The sequence below is a fragment of the Penicillium chermesinum genome (genome assembly GCF_028974085.1).
Source record: "Penicillium chermesinum strain IBT 19713 chromosome Unknown utg000004l:1.0-3345178.0:1.0-3348027.0, whole genome shotgun sequence".
Lineage (NCBI taxonomy): Eukaryota > Fungi > Ascomycota > Eurotiomycetes > Eurotiales > Aspergillaceae > Penicillium > Penicillium chermesinum.
Window position 1 is genome coordinate 2774895 of NW_026695314.1, and position 21661 is coordinate 2796555.

Consider the following 21661-nt stretch of genomic DNA (forward strand, 5'->3'; position numbering starts at 1 on the left):
GGAGAGCAGAATAGGCTGAGCGATGACCAACCGATGTGATTTCCGAGTCCTGGCTCCCAGCTCTGATTCGTCCCTCAGAAGTAGAGCCGGCGATTTCGAGCGAGGAGCCCTGGATATTCTTTCTTAAAAGGCCGAATCTTGCCAATTGCCCAACGCTGGAATCCAAGATGTCCTATTAATTCCCGTTCCTCTCCCAATTATAACTTGGCCGGCACAATAGCTTTCTCGGTATTTTGTATCGACTGCCACCACTCGTTCTTGAGTGCCAGGATCTTGAACCCTTGCTCTACCCATTTCTCGTCAAAGCGAGGCAAGGCATACGCATCAGAGTCTGGCGCAGCCGGTCCAGCCAAGTCCGCTAGGAAATTGAAATATTCCGCAAAGTCGGGCTTGATCTCATGGAACACAGCAGAGTTTCCCTTGTACTTCAACCGTTCAACCTCCCAATTATCCTGCTCCTGGGGCGATGGAAGGTCAACGTTGTTCCGTCCAGCAAAGTACCGTGCAACAGCCACTGCCTGATACTCATACACTCGGAAACTGAGGGCCCCTCGAACTTGGCCCACCAACGCTAGAGATGGATCGCCGATCTTGAATACATGCTGGTAGAAGCCAGCAGCCCTGTTGTTGGGAGTGACCGGGTCTGGGGTGAGGAATGGGTAGGAAAGTCTATAGCCAGTTGCAAAAATGATTTTGTCCACTCCTTCGGTGCGGCTGCCATCGGTATATTCCACGGCCAAATTCTGCCCTGTTCCTTCGATTGATTTGAGCCCTGGGCGGCGCTGGACATTTGGAAGATTCCAGGCTGAGTCGAGCGCCTCGTTGTGAGTTCGCTGGGAGATTTCGAGCGGGGCTTGGACAATGCCGTACAGATCTGATACAGCATCCGCTGCGGAAACATTACCACCAACCACGACAACTTTCTTACCGACGTAGTTATCTGCGTGTCGGAATGACTTCGAGTGCTCGAACCTCGTAGGATGTAGCTTGAAGGCAGCATCCAGTCCTGGCACGTCAGGGACAAAGGGCACACTGTAATGCCCGGAGGCCACAATTACAGCATCGAATTGTTCTTGCCACCAATATTCTTTTGGCTCCGAACCCTCGAAGTGGCCTTTTCGCCGAAGAGTCAAGTTCCATATTCCATCGTTTTTCTCAACCTTCACGACGGTTGTGTTCAAACTTGCTAAATGGTGATAGGCTCTGAACAGATCTTCCAGGTAGCGGGTGATCACCCGAAATGGACGGGTCGGATTCAACCGGCCAAAAATGCGAGTGGAAGCGGCGGAGTTGATTTGCGGAAAAGGCGTATGGGTGAACGACATGGCTTCAGCCCCAACGTTACTATCTAGTCCCTCATATATTCCACTTCGTACGGTCGTATCTTCTGGGCTGGGGGGTGATAGTTGAGGCAGATCGGCGGGGACGGCCTGCTGCTTAGGGCTTCCCTTTGCGCCGGGGAAAACATCTGGAACCTGGTCGAGATGCCAGATACCCCCGACTCGACCCTGCCGCTCGAAGATTCGAATCGTGTCAAACACCTTCTCCTCGTGCAGGGCTTTCACGGCGGAGATGCCTGACGGGCCTGCGCCGATCACAGCGACTCTACGATAGCGTGGACCCATACTGATTATAGCTGCGATAGAGATATCCAGATATATGTCTGGGTATTGAGAGATTTTCAGGCTAGCCTTGATTTTAAAACAGGCCACAAGTTATTTGTAGTGTTGGGGGCCCTTGATGATATGGACGAGACTCCACATTGTCGCAATTGTGCCGAATAATGGTTCGAGATGGCGCCATGCATCATCGCAATCGTTGCATTAAGAGCCACATTGGTCACTGTAGAGATGGGGTGCCTTACCAAGAGGTTCTAGCAGAATTTGAAGGGTCTGCAATAATTTAATGGTCCGATCAAGACAATGCCATGTTTAGGTCAGCCTAGACTTTAAATTCAAGTTCAGAAGGTCATAGTAAACACGTATTTCGAGAAATTAAACAACCGAGTACTACCAGCCCTAACTTCAGCCCCTAGACTAGGGCCTCGAAGCTATTCAGCCGTGATTGTTTTCGTTGATAACCAGGCCGAGAATACGCACATCCATAACCCGGAGCTTTTCCATTGCGGTCTGTCTTGAACTCCCCGCACGAGAAATCACGAAAAACGAGCTAAAATGTCCTATGCTTCGATAGGGGCTGGGTAAGGTTCTGTTCGCAATAAATCCCCGCTTATGAATCTGGCTCCGAGGGGAAGCGGATTAAATTTCCCACTTGGTAGCAATCGATACCATAAAGGTACCATTCGGTCAATGCCGTGATCGTGCTAATCTATGGCGTCAAGAAACACAAATTTGAATGTTCTCAAAGCATACAGCTCCATGAGTTAGACGAAGACATTAGACGGAGGCAGCAAATTGTCATGCAGCCCTATTAAAATCAATGTAATCAAGTTTGCTTAGACTTTTCCAGGACGACTCAAAATTGCGCGCTCTAGTGCGAGCGTGCCATGCATCTCAGTAGGGTGGTTCTTCCATAAAACATATTCTGTCATTAGGTTTTCGTAATATACTCTATTGGCTAGCACCGCCGATACGGGCCAGGTAAGCCTCCCAGCCTTGCTGCTGATATTGCTTCGCTGCCTCCACAGGATCAGGAGCCGCATAGATGCCACGGCCCGCAATAATAAAGTCCGCACCACGGCCAATAGCCGACTGGGGGGTTTGATACTGCTGTCCCAGCTTATCCCCTTTAGAAGAAAGATTGACACCAGTTGTGAACACCACAAAGTCCTCATCGCTAGCCGCCTTGACCGACGACTCAACCTCGTTCAGCGAGCGAGTCGACACGAAGCCGAGCACAAAGCTGGGATACTTGCGCGCATAGTCTACCGAGGCGGAGGTATAGGCTCCTGTGGCCAATGACCCTTTCGAGGTCATCTCAGCGAGGATCAGAAGACCGCGCTCTGAGCCGTGGGGGAAGTCGGGGGCCTGGGCGGTCTGAGCGAGAGCCTCGACAATGCCTTCTCCGGGCAGGATACTGCAGTTGATGATGTGGGACCATTCCGAGATACGGAGGGTGCCGCCGTGGTATTGCTTTTGGACCGTGTTGCCGATGTCGACGAACTTGCGATCTTCGAAGATCAGGAAGTTGTGTTTCTCGGCGAGCGCTTTGAGACCCTCAGTGGTCGCTTCGCCGAAGTCGGACAGAATGTCAATGTGGGTTTTGAGGACAGCAATGTATGGACCGAGGCCTGGTGCGAAGAGCTGTATTAGTATTGGCTTGTATTGGCGATCGGCTTCAGCCTGGCTACTGACGATCGGCAAGATCAAGGAGTTCTTTGGTGGTGGTCACGTCGGCGGACACGGTCACATTGCTCTTCTTAGCTTCTGCTACTTGGAAGAGCTTTCGGGCCAGGAGATTGGGGTGGGTTGTCGCCCGAGCGCTGTATGTCAATTGAGATTTGGACGACATGATGATGGCGGGGTTGGTTCAAGTTGATGGGGTGTTGAAACAGAGGCAGCGTTCGTGGTCAAAGGCAAACTGGGGCTTCCTAGACAGAGAGGCGTTGTAATCGCAGTTCGAGGTCGTAAGAAGGGTAGTGCCACTCTGTTTTGAGCAGTGGTTTAGAATCTAGAATACGTTCTGGGGAACTTGCACTACTCCGCGGGGGCCTTTTTTTTCTCGGCTGCGCCACAACGGGAATCAGCCACACTTAGCGGAAATTTCCGTACTGATTTCATTGAAGAATGAGAGTGTCCTTTGTAAAATACATTATTGGGAGACCAGATATCAGGTGAAAGAGGGAGAGGAAGGGTAAATCGTGCCATTGGATGGTTTCCCGTCACAGTCACCATTTGATCAGGTCACGAGCAACGCCAAAGACACTCAGAGCCCACAAAGCACCCTGGGCAGGCAGGTAGAGCGTGCCATTGTAGCGGCCACGGCCCTCAGGCTTGTCGGAGTAGACATATCCGTAGAGGTAAAGGGCACGGGAAACCACCCAGACGGCGCCTAGGGCAGCCGCGATCTCCGGGTACTTGAGGCCAGCGACCAGGATGGAGAGTGTAGTCTGGGGCGCATGTTCAAGGAAGTTCGCATGGGCGCGTTGAGCGCAGTTGAATTGGTGGGCTTTGGGCTAGGGGAAATGTCAACCAGGACACCGAGGGGATGCGCTTGTCAGGTGTTTGGGAGGGGTCGTACGTTGGACTTGGTCTGCTCGACGGTTGCATAGGCATGGGGATAGGGGCAGCCAGCTGGCTTGCGCAGACTTCCTGTCACACCCGAGTGAGTGATGGCAAGTAGGGGGATCACACCCACTGCGATGGCGAGAGGAGCACTATGCCGAAGAAGAAAAAGCAAATTAGTATGCGTCAATGAACCGTGGCAAGACGCGCTACTTACCCGAAATTGTCAGGGAGAGTAATGGAAACCATTGTGGGTAGATGATAGCTGTATGCCGAGAAGGACAACTCGAAAGGCGAAACCTGGAACTCGGAGCAGCAGAATATAAAGGATTGCAAGAGTATCAGGGCACCCTAGACTCTGGATGAACGAACTACTGCTAGTCGGACTATCCCTCCGTCCCGCGCCCGGGCTCGGGAAGAGAACGTTCCAATTCGTCCGATTCGCCTATTGACCAGATGGAATGTGGAAGGTTCTAGATACTTGGGTTCAGGACTCTGAACCTCAGCTGGAGAGGCTCGACGCCATGGTGGTTAGGACATTTCACGAGTTAGACCATAAGGCTGTTAACGTCAGCCATGTTCTTCGCAGGGGAATGCATCTAGGGCACGCAATCAGCCACCGAGGGTGTTACCAATTGACATTCAAAAGGCGTCAATATTCAGAATATCCGGGCCTGGAGACGTTGGATTTAAGTATTTATGGAGACTCTAAGGGCGACTATCAAGATAGAAGACAGCTCATGATAATGCACAGGCTATCAAGTCATCCCGAGGTGTCATGGCGTGCGCTGACAAAGGGGCCACGGGACTCCCAGGGTCGCATTCAACATTCAGGGCTCTGAGTGCTAAGTGAGGCAGAATAGCCATTTGTTGACCACGAGCTTCAAACGTGGCATATATTAGTGATAATCACAGCTACTATGGGTGTTTTCACACGAAGCAATTATATTCCAGGAAATCCAAGTTGACCCTCAAGACTAATACATTGTAGATAGATCCAACCGCCACCGTTGTGATTATGATGGCTCAACTGAGCTTCAATGTGTGCAAGATGATACAAATAGCACCTCTGGGCTTTTTGACTGCGATCAAACAGAGGTACGACTCACACTTCCATACTTGGCCTGCCATGCGAAGAAGTACAATAGTGCCCCAAGAGGCTGGCCGACCAAACAAAAGCTGACCCAGAAAATGCAGTTTCCAATCGTCTTTCCCAGGGGATCAGACATCTTCTCCAAGGGCGTGGTCAGTGTAATCAATGGCAATTGGAACATCATCCCAAAGAAGGCAACACCTAGGATTCGTTAATAAGCACGTGTATAAAGCGACTATAAGGGCCGGGTCATACCAATGAAATTATGTGTTGGAATGCCCACGAGCATTTCGTGTAGGACGGCAGAGAGGGCGAAGACCACCCCACTCGCTGCGAGGGGACTCCATCCCCGGCCCACCAGAGGGGAAAAGACATGGCGCTTCATGAATAGATACACGGGCCGGTTCCAAGACCTCCAGTATACTCCTAAGCTGGAACTATTCCACCAATCGGTGTAGAACTCTCGGTCTCCAAACTGCATAACCTCGGCCAATGCATTCAGCAAAGCCTGGAAGAGAGCGAAAAACCCTGCAAGCCAGATGACCAGGGAAATGGTGGAAAGTTTCATGACACGCTCCAAGATAGAGGTAATATCCATGACGGCGATCTTATCAATTGAGTTGCGTAGTACAGGAGCCGCGTACTGGGCAGAGAGCACCCAGATGATCATTGAAAGACCCACAAATTCTGCGAGTCGCTTGGCAACAAAAGACCAGCGGATCGAAGCAGTGCGTGGATAGACAGGCTGATAGACCAGGGTTGGAGCTAGCCAAAAATATGTTAGGTTCCTGATCGTTATATTTCTTGGATAAGGGCAGGCGGAGTAGATCTCAGGGAGACCAGACTCGGCAGAGGGGTTCAAGAACGCCAGACGAAGATCTCGATTAGTGAACGCATAAGAACAGATCTTGAGCCACACAATGATTGCATGGAGCTCGCAGATTGTCCCTATTCCCGGGTGGTGAATGTAGAAGTACACCACAAAGCTGGTGACTGCCAGACACAGTGTAGCATTGACCGTATGCAGGAAGGCTGTATACGGCCAGGTAGATCGGAAGGCCTGCTGATCACGCTCTTTCTCCTCGGCAGTTTTCTTCTGTAAGCCGACAGCATTCTTAGCTGAGGACGCAGCCGATAGCTCAATGATGTAGGCCGTGAACAGGTGGCACGGGACCAGGGCATAGAGAATTGATCCGAGAACGATATCCTGCTTTCGATAGTCATGACACTTTATGCATATGAGCACTCCGTACTATATCATACAGTTAGTGACAACTAATCACCTCGAGGAATCCATAGCGAAATCTCACTCACTTTCTTGAAATTCTCGAGAATAAGTCGAAGATTCATGGCAACTATTTGACATTAGCAATCAAGGATGAATTGCTCCCTTTTAAGAAACATCAGGCCTTACTCAATACAAGTACCATGAGATTTCTAAAGCCAAGGAAGCTCGCCGTCTCGGTCGAGTCTCGGCTCGAGACTGGAATGACGATTCCGAGAGTGGTATGCCGCGACATGGCGATACTTGCTTCGTTTCGGTTTAGTTGAGGGTGTACGAGTCTCTGCTTCACCAGGAGCAGATCCAGGGGCCACGGGGTCTGAGGCTCCAGGAGTTGCCATCACGGCTTGGGTTATTGAGGTCATTCTGCCGTGGACCCCAAGGGAGGGAAGTCCCTTGTGGTCTCTGATTGCGCAACTGGGATGAGGGCCGGGCCAGTGCGGCAATGCGGAGGTGCTCGGGAGCAATCCACGAACTGTTCACCAAGAACCAAGGATAATCCTTTCAGAAGAGTCGAGGATTAGCACCGACATGGAGGGGAAATGTTTAGGAAGAGTAACATTCGAAGATTGGCGGGGCGTAGGACATCATAGCGCACCAAGACCACTGCTCACTTGCAGGTCAGCGAATCAGCGGGGGCGGACAAGCTCCAAAGATGTCCCGATCCTGCAAAGCTCCGACTTTCTCTCCCAACGCAATTCACGGCCGCTACCGGTTTGACCACGCAGGGGCGACCCCTGCCATTTGATATTTTAAATTATTCAAACCCCGCCAGATATGCTTCTGCGAAATCGCGTTCTTTGATTTGCAGATTCGTGTCTTCCTTTTCATCGGCCTGTCGCGATGTCCTTTTACGACGAGCATGGAGGCGACTCCTACCCGGGGAAGTTCAATAAGAATCATGACGGTGGCCCTGTAGGACCCCGGCGACCGAGTACGGACAGATCAAATCCCCAACAGCGCTTGCTGCAGTGGCGCTCGGAGTGAGACGACCGCTTGGCTAACATACGCGTTGCACGTAGGACTCGTCACGGACTACGGCTCATCAATGGTACAATGGATGCGGACGCGCAGACCTCGATATCAGGGCGGACATCGCATGGAGGTGGAGCGCCCAAGTGCAAGCTTTGCAGTCGATGTGAGTTGCGCACGACCTGGAAAACGCGTCGAGATATGCCAGCGCAGGAACTAATACGATATAAACCCCCTCCTATAGATGGTCCCTCCCATCGGTCGAAAATACTCTCCAGCAGACACAATACCCGTACGCCACCTGCACCAGTCGATCGGAAAATCGAAGAAGCCAATCGTCGTGGTGCGATGGACCCCGGAAGGAAGACGACTGTTGACCGGGGGCCACACCGGCGAGTTCATGCTATGGAACGGCACGGCGTTCAATTTTGAGACAGTTATGGATGTGCGTTCTATGAAGTTTTGTTGAGAGATTCCACCATTGACTAATCTTCCTAGGCACACTATGATCAAATCCAAGCAGGTGTGACGTCTCTGGCCTGGTGCCATAGCCATGACTGGCTTATCTCTGGTGGACAAAGGGGTGATATCAAGTATTGGCGCCCAAACTTCAACAACGTCGAAACAATCGATGATGCCCACCATGATGCGGTCCGAGATCTCGCCTGGGCACCCAGCGATACCAAGTTCCTGTCTGCCTCCGATGATACGACCCTGAAGATTTTTGACTTCACCTCTCGAACCTGCGACACGGTTCTAACGGGACACAATTGGGATGTGAAGTCTTGCGACTGGCATCCAACCAAGGGATTATTGGTGTCTGGCTCTAAAGATCATCAAGTCAAGTTTTGGGATCCACGAACCGCTCGATGCTTGACTACGCTACATACTCACAAGAACACAGTCACCGCCACGCGATTCTCGCGAGTCAACAACAACCTTCTCGCAACTTCATCTCGAGACCAGACGGCAAGGGTCTTTGATTTACGCATGATGCGCGATATTTGCATTCTACGTGGACATGAAAAGCCTGTTTCTTCTTTGACATGGCATCCAATTCACAGCAACCTGATTTCCACTGGAGCAGAGGATGGTTCATTATACCACTACTTACTAGATGAGCCCAACCTGCCCAGTGGTGTTGTCCCCACGGTGGCACCGTACGACAGTCCCGATCCTGCCAATACGCCTCCACAAGTGATCTATCCAGCGCACCGCGTCCAATACGCGCATGGAGCCACGATTTGGTCCCTCGACTGGCATCCTCTGGGACACATTCTGGCTTCCGGATCAAAAGATAATTTCACTCGATTCTGGTCGCGGGCACGACCCGGCGAGACTAGCTACATGAAAGATCGATTCCATATTGGGGAAGAGGCTGCAGAAGCGCAGGGTACATGGAACAGAGGCTTCAGCCGCAGACAAGCACGGGAGGAAGAGGAACAGGACTTACAAGACGAAGCCGACACTCTGGCCGATCAAAGAAGAGCCCCAGGGCCGCCTGCTCTACCAGGAATTCAGACCGTCTCTGCTGTGGGCCAAGATGGCGCTGGTTTCCTTCCTGGCATTGGCGGCGCTCAGCCCCCACCACCAGGTACCATGGGTGGCATGGACCCAGGCCGCCTTGCAGCTATTATGTCTTCGCAAGCACCAGCACCTGTTTCGCCTGCTCAGCCTGGCCCGCCAAATGCTATGCCTGCGTTCCCCATGCTTCCGGGAATGGGGGCGCCTCCTCCGCAAATGAATATGGACATGGCGCAGCTGCAGAAACAGCTCGCCGCGCAGGGTATTCAAATGCCCCCAAATTTCAATCTCCAGAACTTTACAGCTGCTATGGGCAGCCTACCCGGTCTGCAGGGGGGGTAACATGCAAGATGGCGGTCGTCGATAATAGCGAGCACGGTGCTCTTTTATGCATATGGGCGGGGACGAGTTCAAAAGCGGCGCATTGGATGTATCTTTCGCGGGAACCATGGATGGGGCGGGGCGCTCATTGCGATACCCAGTGTATTATAGGAATTTCAAATATGGTCTTTCAAACTGAAATGCATAAATGAAATTGCCAGATGCGATTTGTAGTCATTCAGGCAATAGTCCCTCAAAGGCCGCCCTGCATTGGGAAACTGGTTAAGATAAGGACCATCACGTTGACACCACCCCAGATCAATGGGACCCAAGTTGACATCCGAAAATTGCCTGCTTCATAAAGAGATGCAAGGCTACTTAACAATCAGCGATTGACGGGAATCATACTTGGCAGCAAGGAAGCTCACATCAAACCAACCAAACTCCCGGCTAAAAGTGCTTCTACACCAGCGATCAGGCTATAAAGCAGTGGAACGAGCCACAGGACACTCCAATTGCGGAAATGAGTAAGAACAACACACCCCGCGACTGTCAAATGAGTTGCTCCATAGAATATTAGCGTCCAGTATAAAGTAAAGCGCCAGATATCCTCCGTGTAATAGAGATAGTAGGCCTCGTGGTGGTGCGAAGGTACGAAATCGTACAACGATGGAAACGCCGGCGTGTAGTAGTTGATTGGGACCCGGTTGTTGGCCATTGAAAGGGACTTCTGCGGCCGGGAAACTGACAGCAGAGAACAAAGCAGCTCAGAACATATTCGCACCACGCGATCCTTGGGATGTTGATTGATGCAGGAACGCTCCGGCCCACTTGAGACGTTGCCTGTTTGCACTGTTTGCGGCTCCACTCCGAACCTCGGCTAGTCAGGCCTGGAGTTTCTCCACGGTCTGGTCTGTAGTCATACCCCGAACCATGTAGAGATCGGAGGACTCCTGTCCTAGTCCGCAGTAATCCTCTCTATGGCGACAGAACGCTCCCTCGCCGCACTCTTGCGGTCGCTGCAGGCTTCATCTAGCTTTGAAGATGCCTCCCAGTCAGTGGCACCGTTCCATGTGCTGCAATTTGCCGATGAGATGCTAATAGATCATATTGGGACAGTCTTCTACCCACAGCAACGAGTTTCCTGTCTATTCTCGGCAACCCATTGAACCTGACCCTCCTCGCATCGCAACTCCTGTCTGCTCCCGCCTTATGGGATCATCCTGTCGACCTCCAGTCATGTCGCAAGATCATGAGCGTGTTCAACACCGCTGCCATCGCTGTGCTACAAAACGATACCACAGACGCGCCCCGTATGCCATACAACCGGAACAGAAGCATTGAACGTGAAGCCTGGGTCAAGGCAATTGCTCAGGGGGCGGATGAGAAGTCCCCGCGGTGGAGACACACCATACTACTTGGTGGCATTTTGCTTGGATTCGAAGGGCAGAATCGACAGGGGCTTCCACGGGGAATCAGAATCAAACTCGAGCGGGCATTGGCTACTGCGGCTCAATTGGCACTGGAGGAGTTACATCCTGATGCCGGTATAGAGGGAAACTGTATTACCATGGTATTGAACTACACGTTTGAACTGCTTTCAGATCAAGAGCGCGCTTCGTTGAATTATGACCGCCTCTTGCCTGCTATGGTGCGCTCTGTCTTCTTCTCAGGTGAAGGTCTCGAAGCTGGATATTTCTTGGGGACTATCGATCAGGATGTAGTCGAGGCCCCGGGAAGAAGTTTCGGTGGAACGCTACGTCTCCTTCATACGGCCATCTATCTGCTATCGGCTCAAGGCCTCTTGTATCTGCTTTAGGCCCATTGTCCAGGCTCATCTCACATGGTATCGATCATGTGCGAGATCCGGGCTTGGTTACCCAAACAGTGGATTACTTAGCGGACTTTGCCCGGACCCTCATGGTTCAATGGAGGCAAAACAAACTGTCAGAAATCGACGTTGCGGAAGAACTGGAATTCTTGGAAGCAGAGTCTCTTCAAACCACTTTACCGGCTCTCTGGAAAGTGCTTCGAAATTGCCCTCTACTCAGTCGTCATTGCTCTACGAGCCGTTCTAGGGAGGACCATCAATGATCCTGCTTTAGCAGCCCATAGCCGTATGTCAGCTCACATTGAGGTTTACTGTCGATCTGCTAACGAGAAACATGTTCAGGCGCCCCTTACCTCTCCATACAAGCCCTTCATATCCTTCGCAACTTTTATTTTGTCACGTCACGGGTTGGTCAAAATGCATCAACACAGCAGGCCTTTGTATCCTTGACGGCCATTGATATTCTTTCACAATACCCAGATCTGTCAGAAAATTTCCTGCGAAGCATCAAGCCTGCGGAAATGGGTCAGATTCCGGCACATCCAGTTGAGCGATGCTTGGATTCGTTTTTCCTCAACACGGCGGAACACTTCCCCTGGTTCTCTCGCCCAGTGCCAATGAGGAATTATTACTATCTGCTGCCTTCCCATACCTGGCAGCTGGTGCTAACCCCCTGCTGCTGGATATTTTTGAGGCGGCGCATAGCCTAGTGCTTGTAGTTTTTGCTGTGCCCCACAATTCAGATTTAGCGGCGAAACACTTGCCTTTCTACATCGACAATCTCTTTGCTGTGAGTCGCACCACATTTCCAGCAATCTGCCCTTACTAATATAACGCTCCCAAGGTGTTCCCCGAAAACCTTTCAGCGCGTCAATTCCGCCTCGCGTTCAAGACCGTCATCCAAGTCACCACTCCTCCATCTCCGTTAGCTAATAGTCAACCACTCCTTCCATCTGTACTCTTGGAAGTCGTACGAGACCATGCGATCAATGCATCATCGACGCCTATTTCGCCTACGCCACAAAACACTTCATCCAACGCGCCCAACCTAGGTGACGAAAGGCCCCTATCCGCTCAAGCCGTGCTGACCTTGGCTCTGATCGACGCGCTCTCATTCCTTAGGGTAGATGACCTCAAGGAATGGCTGCCCCTCACAGCTCAGTTGATAAATGTCATTGCGGATCGCCAGATGCGCAACGTCTGCATTGATCGATTCTGGGAGACTCTAAGTAATGGGGAGATGGACGTTGACCGTGCCCACTGTTGTGTCAGCTGGTGGAGTACCGGGGGCGGACGCGAGCTAGTTCTCTTCGGGCCAGAGCCAGCTCCTGGGGCCCCAGATGCCGAGAATGGGCCGTTTATGAGTGGTGCCGTTGGTGGGGTGGCGCCGGAGAGTAAATTATAAGCTTCTACCTTGGTAGTTGACATTTGAAGGGATTTGACGAGGGGATTCTGTCTGCATAGGATGAGCGTAGGTCATGCTCATACCAGTATGGCCTGTCTAAGGCCCGCTACATTATACCACTGGTACTTAATTTATGACTTCTCATTAGCAGTATTCAAAGCCTGAATTAGGCCGTCCACAGATAGAGTAACGCTGAAATGGTCATGCTCAGCACTTCCGGTACATCCATGGTTGCTAGCGTCACGGTGAAACGAAAACTTCAGGGAAAGCTGATAAGCCCAAGGCTCATTAGGAGATCAATCTAGTGTGACATGGTCATAGCCCAGGCCGTGGCCAGGACAATAGAAGTTCCTGTGGGTTACATTGAGCTGCATGACTGGGCCATACAACGATGTGGAGGAGCTCCGCTCTGGGGAAAGCTTCTGTCCGTGGAAGATCCGTGTTTGCGCTTATGCCTTTGGTGGTTCCTGCGGCTCCAGGAATATATCGTTTGTCGGAGCTCTACGGGCGGCTGCCTAGACCCTGAGCTCATCCTTGAAACTTGAAAATGCCTTGGAAACACACATTGGCAAATACCAACCAAGGCATTCACTGTTGTGATCAGCAGAGGGTTCAACTTGCGGGGCGAATACAAAAGCTGATCCTGTTGTTCTGGACTCTCCACACCACAACGTCACCGGCTTCGCGCGTTTCCCCCTCCCAAAAATAGCTACCGCTCCAAATCTTTCCAACTTCCCCCATTCATCCTTTTGCTTCTCCTCTTTCCTTCCCTTAGCGACCGAGGGGTTGTTCCGGCCGGATTTCATTCTCTAGTGCTTCCCTGCTGTGGTATTTCTTCTTATTTTTCTGAGAGGAACAGAAAATGTCATGGCAGCACCCCCGCCAGAGAGCTCACGAACCCCGCCAGATACACCCTTAAGTGAGTTCACGAGGCCTCACAGTGAATCTATGGAGGACTCCGATCTTCCGGCGAACCGGAAACGTCCGCGTCTTGACAGTGGGAGCCGTGAAGGAGAGAGTCTGCCCATGGACGGGGTCTGCTCTCTCTCAGCCGTACCTGCCGCGGATATGGACGTGACGGCCGACCAAGCTCGTCCCAGTAAGGTCACCATAAACATGAAGTCGCCAACCTCCGACATGGCCTCCGAGTCAGCGACCCAGGCCTCGCAAGACACGACAACCTTCAATGCCCCCCACCCTGAACCCGACAACGTGATTTCCGTCTCTTCCTCCCCAGTCAACTCTCCTGAAATCGAGGTTGCCGAACCTGAGGACATGGATCAAGATCCTCGCATTTCAACATGGCAGTCGGTAGAAATGGCGTATACCTCGGCCGCCGATCTGCTGGATGAGTTCCCCAAACTCCGCGACAACACAAGCGCCTTGGACAATCTTACCAGAATCACTCAACTGGTTCACAAGTGTCAGCCCCACTCATACCTAATAAATTGAGCGTGTTTAAATTCAGAGAGCTAACGACGAGACTAGGCGATCTCCGCGATGCAAACCTGATGGGCCGAGTGAAAGTCTGGATGGATGAGTGCGTTCGAAGCCTTGACCTGCTCACGATGGATGCGGTGATCGGCGAATATCCATTCTGGGAGGCCCTGCCAACATTGTTGGAGAGCTTTATGCGCCGCGAGTATGGAACTCCCTCTCCATCCCCTCCCCGACTTTGTATATGTTGTATACTGACAAGGTTTATAGCCAAGAACTGCGTATGGTTGATGACAAAGGAATGTGGTCGTGCTTGGAGGAATTTGCTTTGGACTGGGCCCGGCTCACTTTACACCTGATGGAGTTGGATATGCAAGAGTGGCGTACTTCGATTGCGCAGCCTGATGCCCGGGATGTGGATTGCATCTCGGAGCGATACATCGAGCCTCTTTCATGGCTACTCCACGTCCAAAACTTCCCACACTGGCGTGTCCTGGTCAGCTTGTACGATGACGAACCCTATGACCTAGTGGCCCGAGTGCGCGCCCAAGTCATCACCGCCGACACTGTCAAGAAACTCGATGAGTACACTTCGCTGGTTCTGGCAGTCTCCAATAAAGCCCCGAGTATGGCAGTGGTCGCGAGTCCACTTACAGTGCTCGCAAATGTTATCCTGGACAAGAGTTTGAAGGAAAAGCAAAGCCCGGCAAGTGAGCCTGACGCTGAATTGCTCGACCCTTCCAGCCTCCAGAAGATGCACCAGCTCATCTGCTCAGTCGACTCCAAGTGGCAAGACTGGGTCTCAAAGAAGTCTTCGAGTGTCCGAAACGATTTGAGTGATCAACTTCTGCGCCAACTCATGCATAGCCATAACACTCTTTGTAACCGCGAGGAGAAATTCCTTCGCCAGCTAGAGGAGTCTTTATCTCTGGAAGTCCCAGATGATATGGAGGTAAAAGACCGTATCTTCATTGCGGTCTGGCGTTGGAAGCTTGATGTGTTGAAAAGGCATATTACTGAAGGTCGAATGGAGCTTCGAGCTTTCGGCGTTGAGACAATGCAGTCAGATCTTGTGCGGCTGTGGCAGAAATACATCTCCAATGACGCGGCTGGGGTTGCAACGCCCTTCATCCAATCCATTGTCCAATTCATCCGATCGACAAAGATCGTCGATTACCTCGTGGGGGTCGACTCTCACCCACAGCTGATAAGCCGGAGCAGCAACATCGTTGGCTTCTTGATTGTGACATCAAGTTATACAAACGGTGAAACGGACGTCATCTGGAAAACAGTTACCGAATCTCAGGACAGTCGAATTATCGCTGAAGTTTTGGCCATGTTGGTCAAGACCTTCTACATGCATGTCTCTACCTCTCCATTGCTACTTTACATCTGCTCGAAGGTTCTGGAGCTGCCGCTGGATCGGTTTGATACTCGAATGCTCGATTTCTGCGACAACCTTCTGCGAGTTTTATTAGACAAGCCAAACAACCAAGCCGGCGAAGACGTGGATGGTCTTCCACTCCGTTTATGTGTTCGCCTTATACGGGAGAGTACTGCGGCCGAGGACATCCCTGTGGACCAGAAAACGCAAATGCAGAATTTTGGCAGCAAATTTCTTGCTCTGTTTATCAAGGCTGGGATCAGTGAAGTCGATCGCATGGAGATCTACGAACGCTGCATCCAGGACATTTCCGAAATGAATCAATTCAGCGCGGGCAGCCTCCAAGCACTCAGCGCTCTCGTTCCCCTCCACGAACCCCGAGAGATTTGGAAGTTGGCAACAGAATTTGATTTGACCCGCCTTGTCATCAACGATTTGTTACATGCTGTCAATGATGATAAATCCGATTTTTCAAATAGCTTTTCGTACCATGGACTCGTTGCACGGTTCAATATGTTGTTCCGCCTGATCGATATGGTCCCGGAAACGATCACGCCAGAACTTGGAGCCTCGCTATGGAATGACATCTTCTTGTCGAAGAAGCTGGGGCGGGGTGGATTCAAGGCTGTTTGGAATATGGTGGTCCATGCTTTGAGCCGCAGCACAAAGCCTAATCCATTCCTGGAACGTTGCATCTTTGAATATTTGCCTGGGATTCTACCCAGTGACTACTCTTTGGAGGTGCTTATGTTTGCGAAGCAGTCCATCATCTACGAAATCAGATTCCACCCGCCCTCTCCGGCAAGTGAGGATGAGGTTGTCACTATCCCTGGAATGGATCGCATTTGGTCGATGATATTGACTGCACCGCCTGGTTCCATCGAAAACGAAGCAATGAAGCTTGCAATCGAAGTCTACCTCGATCATACAATCATCCGCAGCTCCCCACGGTCGGCTGTTGAGGCTACGCATATTGCAATCGCTAATCGCTGCATCGACCAGCTCAATTCTGCCGCGACGACACTGAAAAATTCCGAGGGATCAGCCAACAACGGTGACATCACCATGCATGATAGACTTGGCCCGGAGATAGGCGCCGACGAGATCAAGTTCAGGCGGTCTCTGGTGTTCCTCCGTCAATTCCTCTACGGGCTACGCACTCGGCCTCATTACAGCCCACCCCGTGCCTCTCCACCTCGTTTACCGGAACGGCCGCTTAAAGGGGATCTGATTGAGATCAACTGGCAATCCTTTGATGGCAATTCAAACTCCAAGATCAATACCCTTCGAATTGGAGATCTGTCAACCGCAGCAGAGCTGGTTGAACGATTTTCTCTGGCGACTGGATTCTCCAAGCTTACAGCAATTTCAGGCGGGCAGCGGATTGATTTACTCAAGGACCCTGATGCTCCTGTGAAGGAATTGAAACTTCAACCTGGTCTTTTGATTATCCGGAAAGCGCCAGATTCCCAGGAGGTCGCAAGAGAGAACAAAGGCTCACTGTTCACACCTGTTGATTTGGAAATTCTCAAGCATTTCGATGAGATTTACGAGCTTCTCTCTCTGAAAGCCGACCTGGCTCATGAGATATACGATTTCTTGTCTGTTTTTCCGCCACAAGAGCGAGTCACCTCTCTTGTGAGATCGACAGAGATATCCGAAAAGGAGCTATTTCCTTTGCAGACCCCTTTCATTGCATTTTATTCATTTAATGCATTATCTGCCTGTCTTCGTGACGAGGGGATCGAAGATAGCCCGGACGTGTCTTTCGTGTCTCATAGCATCAACATCCTTGTCGCGTTTTTGATGTCTCCGGACCTTTTGAGATTAATCCCCCAGGACCGCATTATGGTGGCTCTTGCCACCTCAGCAGTGGGTTGTCTCTTATCTGCGTTTTCTGTCTTTACATCCAAATCCGAGAATACGTGCCTGATTGACGATCCGTTTCTTTTTGTGAAACAGCTCCTCAAACTAGTAGACGCTGCCAGGAAGACAGCCACACACCCCACAAATGCAGCTGGCATTCAGAAATTTGTTTGTGACTCTTTCGCCATTCTTATCGAAGGCTCGGTGAAAGACCATAAGTATTGGACTGCTGTCAAGGGAGAAGTTCAATTTGATCAACTCATCGAAGGAATGCTTCTACAGGAGGAGTGCCGCCCAGTTCGAATTGAGGTCGCCGAGAGAATTCAGACGATCTGCGGGTCTTCCAAGCTGCAGAAGTACTCGACCAGCAAGGCGAACGATGCTGCTGATGCGTTGATCGAAAGCCCAACGCGTATCGACATGCTCGCCACAATTTGGGAATCTATTTCTTTGGCCATCCCGAAGACGCCACAGTACGCTTTCCAATCTGCAGAGTTCTTCCAGACAGCAATGAGGGTCTTCAATTCCATTGCCGATAAATCCCCTAAAGACGTCTCTTTCAGTCGTTATTTGCGCCAATGGAGCGAAGTCATGTTCCAACACCAAACAGAAGAATTCGTTGGGCGTGAGATAGCGGATGAGTTTATCTACGGTTTTACTCATCTGCTGGAACTCTGCATTGAGCTAGCTGACGCTTGCAAGATTGAATTGGATACCTTCGATCTTGCAGAGCAAATACTGGCCAAATATCTCTTCCCGGATCTCACGCCTGATGGTGCGGACCCCGTTGTGCCACTAGTGCCTGTGATGCATTCCGCGACTCGCCAAAAGCTATACAACATCGTTCTCCTTTTGTGCAAGCGGAGCAGCTTGGATACCCTAAGTGCTTTGAAGGTCATGGACGAGCTTGTACCTCGGGATGAGTCTTCCGGCTCGAATTCAAAAATGATCAGAGCCCCAGAGGGATATGCAGGCTTGAGAAACCTCTCAAATACCTGCTATCTGAACTCCTTGATGACGCAACTCTTCATGAACGTTGAGTTCCGTGATTTCATGCTTCACTTACATACTGTGGATTCCCAATCCTCACAAAAGCTCTTAGACGAGACTCAGAGACTTTTTGCTGAAATGCAGGAGTGCTGGAGCAAGGATGTCAACCCAGAGGAGTTTGTTAAAAGTATTCGGCATTACGACAACCACCCCATCGATGTGACAGTCCAGATGGACGTCGATGAATTTTACAATCTGCTTTTCGACCGCTGGGAAGCTCAAATTCTTGATTCTGAAGACAAGAAAAGATTCCGCTCCTTCTACGGCGGGCAACTCGTCCAGCAGATAAAGTCCCAAGAGTGCTCGCACATCTCTGAGCGACTGGAACCATTTTCTGCCATACAATGCGATATTAAGGGCAAGGCTAGCCTTGAAGAGAGTCTACAGGCATATGTCGAGGGCGAGATCATGCAAGGAGGTCAGTGAACCCCTTTTATACTATTCTTTTCGGATCTGCTAACTTTATCATAGACAATAAATATTCTTGTACGGCATGTGGTCGTCATGTTGATGCGGTTAAGCGGTAAGTACAAGGGTGCACATCTGGATACTGAGGGTGATTGAATCGGGATCCTAATATTATTTGCTCATAGGGCCTGCTTGAAGGATGTCCCAGACAACCTCATCTTCCACTTGAAGCGATTCGATTTTGACATCACGAATTTCCAGAGAAGCAAGATCAACGACGAGTTCCAGTTCCCCCATCGTATTGATATGTCCCCTTACAAAGTTGAGTATCTGTCTGACTCCGGCTCATCCACTGGTCCGGATGAATTTGAGTTGGTGGGTGTTTTAGTGCATACAGGAACAGCGGAATCAGGGCATTACTATTCTTATACCCGGGAACCCCCGTCGGGGTCCAACACCACCTCCTGGGTAGAGTTTAATGACTCTGATGTGAGTCGATTCGATCCATCGACGATTGCTGACCAATGCTTTGGTGGGGTGAGCGATCCACCTCATTCGATGGGGGGTGTCCATCTGAACAAGGCCTGGAATGCCTATATGCTCTTTTACCAACGCGTGTCCACAATCGACAGATTGAAGAAGTCTTTTCCGCCGTCAAAGACAAACTATCCCATCCAGGTTCCCGTGCCACGTGCTTTGGCAAACAGCATATCCCTGGACAATGAGTTGTTCATTCGGAAATATTGTCTTCTGGATCCCACTCACATTAAGTTTACGGCAAAGCTTCTTGAAATTCGCAGGCGCCATGCTAATGACACCCAACACACGCGTCTGCTTGATGAGTTCGTAATGTGCGTTGGACTGGAGACTTTTGAGCAGCTGGTAGTACGTACAAAAGACTATACGGCACACGAAGAGATTTTCGAAGAGGTTTTTCACACTATTAGAAAAAACTCGGGTGCAGCACTGAAGGGTCTTGAATGGGCATACAGCCGAGAGACAGCACTGCAGAATATCATCCTGCGAATTGCGAATCCTGAAATCCGTGGCCGAGGCATGTTGATGATTATCGAGTGCGTGAAGACTGCGCTCAACATGGTGAGGAATGATAATTCCGAAGGTCACGAGCTAGAAATCGGGAAGCCTCATGTCGAAACGGCTGTTGAAAGGATCGTTGTCAAGTTGCACGATCTGTGGGCTCCGCTTCAGGGCACCCCACGAGCCTGGGAGGACTACTTCGAGTTTATCCTCAAGCTCAGTGAGGCTGGACCCGAGGTGATTCAAATGCTGCTTCGGAACGAATTTCTTCTTCGCTGTCTCCAGCTTCTTTGGCTCGAGAGAGACGACAAAAAAGACCTCCGGAGGCTGTACCCAGTCTACATTCGACTGCAGGAGAAAGGCCGGCGTTTCAACCAGCAGAGTATGATCAAGGTTTTGTACACTCTTTTGAGCAGTGTGGAATTGTCTGTTCCCGCACTGCCAGACGATGCTCCTCGTACCACAGGACCACATGGCAAATTCCATCTCAACTCATCAGAGAGCGACCTTATTTGGACACTGGAAGCAGACGGTAGCCTGAGCATGCTCTTCAGGCTCCTAACTTCGGAACAATTCAACACTATGTCGACCGCGTGTAGGATCATCGGGCTTTTCACAGCAGCGGAGCCTGAAGCAGGCTTCCTTGCTAGTATCATCAAAACCCTCGAAACAGGCCTACGCTTCTCCCCGGCTGATCTATGCATCCCCTTCCTTCTAGCAACGATTGAGTTCTGCGAGAATGCTCCTAGTGAAGCATTCGTCGCTGCTATGATCGACTATGTCGCTCAAGGCGTGGATTCGATTAATAATTGTGCTGGTTCGGAGCATTTAGAGTTCTTCCAAACTCTTTCAACGCAATCTAATAAGAGGCTAGGACTGGGACCAGACTGGTTTACATCCGTGATTATTGATAAGCTTCCGGAGTTTGCTCCTACTCTACTTATGGATCCCGACCGCCTGACGCGCCAACAAATGCTTGAGACCATTAACGGGGCCCTGTTTGCTTCTGAAACTGATGAACTAGACGACGATGCGCGCGCAAGAACCATTCGTGTCGGGCGCGAACTGGCACAGTCATGCGTGGAAAAAGTCAAACGCATCTACGCTGTTGATCAGGCCCAAACTCCGAATCCCAGAGTGATTAAAGGCTTCAAACAGGTCATTCCTTTTTGCCTGCAGAAGTTTTACGATCCAAGCAGCGAGGAAGAGCAAGAGTTCATCCAAGAAGCCAAAGGTATTATTTCAACCTTCTCGTTCTTATCTTTGCCATCGTCTTCCCCGTCTTCTTCTAGCCAGCTAAGCTCCGAGACAGATATTGTCGACTTCATAGAGCATATCACCGCGGAAGCATCCGACGACCTTGTTTCAGGTATGAGCGATTTCTCTGACGACTCCGAATCTTTTTAACTTGGTCGTCCCTCAGAACCAGAAGTGCCATCGCCAGAGGAGTGGGAAGCTACGTCTATCTTGGCTAGCGATTCCGAGATGGGGATCGCAGGTTCACCTCCATAACGACCTTTACCAGTTCTCGGCCCGAATCCGATCTCCACCGTCTTCAGTTGCTTTTTTTTGGTTTCATCTCGCTACGAAATATCATTTGCCTCAGCGAACGTCATTTGGGAGTTGTTAGCGCGAGATTCGTTTACGATTTTATGACTCGCGAAATCTGTAGTGCGGTTCTAGGCTGGGGCAGGGGCGGTTCGGCGTTGCTTTCTTTCGTGTTTTCTTTCTATTTCCACAATCTGAAATGGCCTTGAGCCTCAATCATCCAAAGTCTTTCCGCTATCCATTATCATCTGGCTCACATAGACATCAACGCCCGTTGAAGTACATTGTTAGGAGCAGCAGGTTTGTGTAGCCCTATCT

At 50.8% G+C, this 21661-nt stretch overlaps 7 protein-coding genes across 7 annotated transcripts; 4 read left to right on the forward strand and 3 right to left on the reverse strand.

The window, feature by feature from the left end:
- Positions 1 to 197: 197 nt before the first annotated feature.
- On the reverse strand, positions 198 to 1625 carry N7468_005945 (uncharacterized protein; the record flags this gene model as incomplete). The annotated part of the gene is made up of 1 exon (XM_058475241.1): positions 198 to 1625. The coding sequence occupies one exon, from the start codon at positions 1623 to 1625 to the stop codon at positions 198 to 200; it is 1428 nt and encodes a 475-aa protein (XP_058330981.1).
- A 945-nt stretch (positions 1626 to 2570) lies between these two features.
- Positions 2571 to 3471, reverse strand: pyrG (orotidine-5'-phosphate decarboxylase pyrG; the record flags this gene model as incomplete). The annotated part of the gene is made up of 2 exons (XM_058475242.1): positions 2571 to 3250; positions 3315 to 3471. The coding sequence occupies 2 exons, from the start codon at positions 3469 to 3471 to the stop codon at positions 2571 to 2573; spliced, it is 837 nt and encodes a 278-aa protein (XP_058330982.1).
- Positions 3472 to 3847: 376 nt separating this feature from the next.
- Positions 3848 to 6924, reverse strand: N7468_005947 (putative diacylglycerol O-acyltransferase (DgaT); the record flags this gene model as incomplete). The annotated part of the gene is given in 6 exon segments (XM_058475243.1): positions 3848 to 4135; positions 4201 to 4336; positions 5304 to 5478; positions 5533 to 6522; positions 6692 to 6760; positions 6771 to 6924. 6 exon segments carry the CDS (start codon positions 6922 to 6924, stop codon positions 3848 to 3850), a joined length of 1812 nt encoding a protein of 603 aa, XP_058330983.1.
- Positions 6925 to 7402: 478 nt separating this feature from the next.
- N7468_005948 (WD40 repeat domain-containing protein) lies at positions 7403 to 9397 on the forward strand (the record flags this gene model as incomplete). Its single annotated transcript, XM_058475244.1, has 4 exons — positions 7403 to 7493; positions 7582 to 7697; positions 7776 to 7976; positions 8030 to 9397. The coding sequence occupies 4 exons, from the start codon at positions 7403 to 7405 to the stop codon at positions 9395 to 9397; spliced, it is 1776 nt and encodes a 591-aa protein (XP_058330984.1).
- Positions 9398 to 10356: 959 nt separating this feature from the next.
- Positions 10357 to 11195, forward strand: pex8 (putative peroxisomal membrane protein Pex17; the record flags this gene model as incomplete). The annotated part of the gene is made up of 2 exons (XM_058475245.1): positions 10357 to 10430; positions 10496 to 11195. The coding sequence occupies 2 exons, from the start codon at positions 10357 to 10359 to the stop codon at positions 11193 to 11195; spliced, it is 774 nt and encodes a 257-aa protein (XP_058330985.1).
- A 565-nt stretch (positions 11196 to 11760) lies between these two features.
- Positions 11761 to 12612, forward strand: N7468_005950 (Pentaxin; the record flags this gene model as incomplete). Its single annotated transcript, XM_058475246.1, has 2 exons — positions 11761 to 11997; positions 12052 to 12612. The coding sequence occupies 2 exons, from the start codon at positions 11761 to 11763 to the stop codon at positions 12610 to 12612; spliced, it is 798 nt and encodes a 265-aa protein (XP_058330986.1).
- An 867-nt stretch (positions 12613 to 13479) lies between these two features.
- On the forward strand, positions 13480 to 21307 carry N7468_005951 (uncharacterized protein; the record flags this gene model as incomplete). Its single annotated transcript, XM_058475247.1, has 6 exons — positions 13480 to 14035; positions 14101 to 14254; positions 14320 to 18767; positions 18821 to 18872; positions 18943 to 21164; positions 21219 to 21307. The coding sequence occupies 6 exons, from the start codon at positions 13480 to 13482 to the stop codon at positions 21305 to 21307; spliced, it is 7521 nt and encodes a 2506-aa protein (XP_058330987.1).
- Between the last annotated feature and the right edge of the window lie 354 nt (positions 21308 to 21661).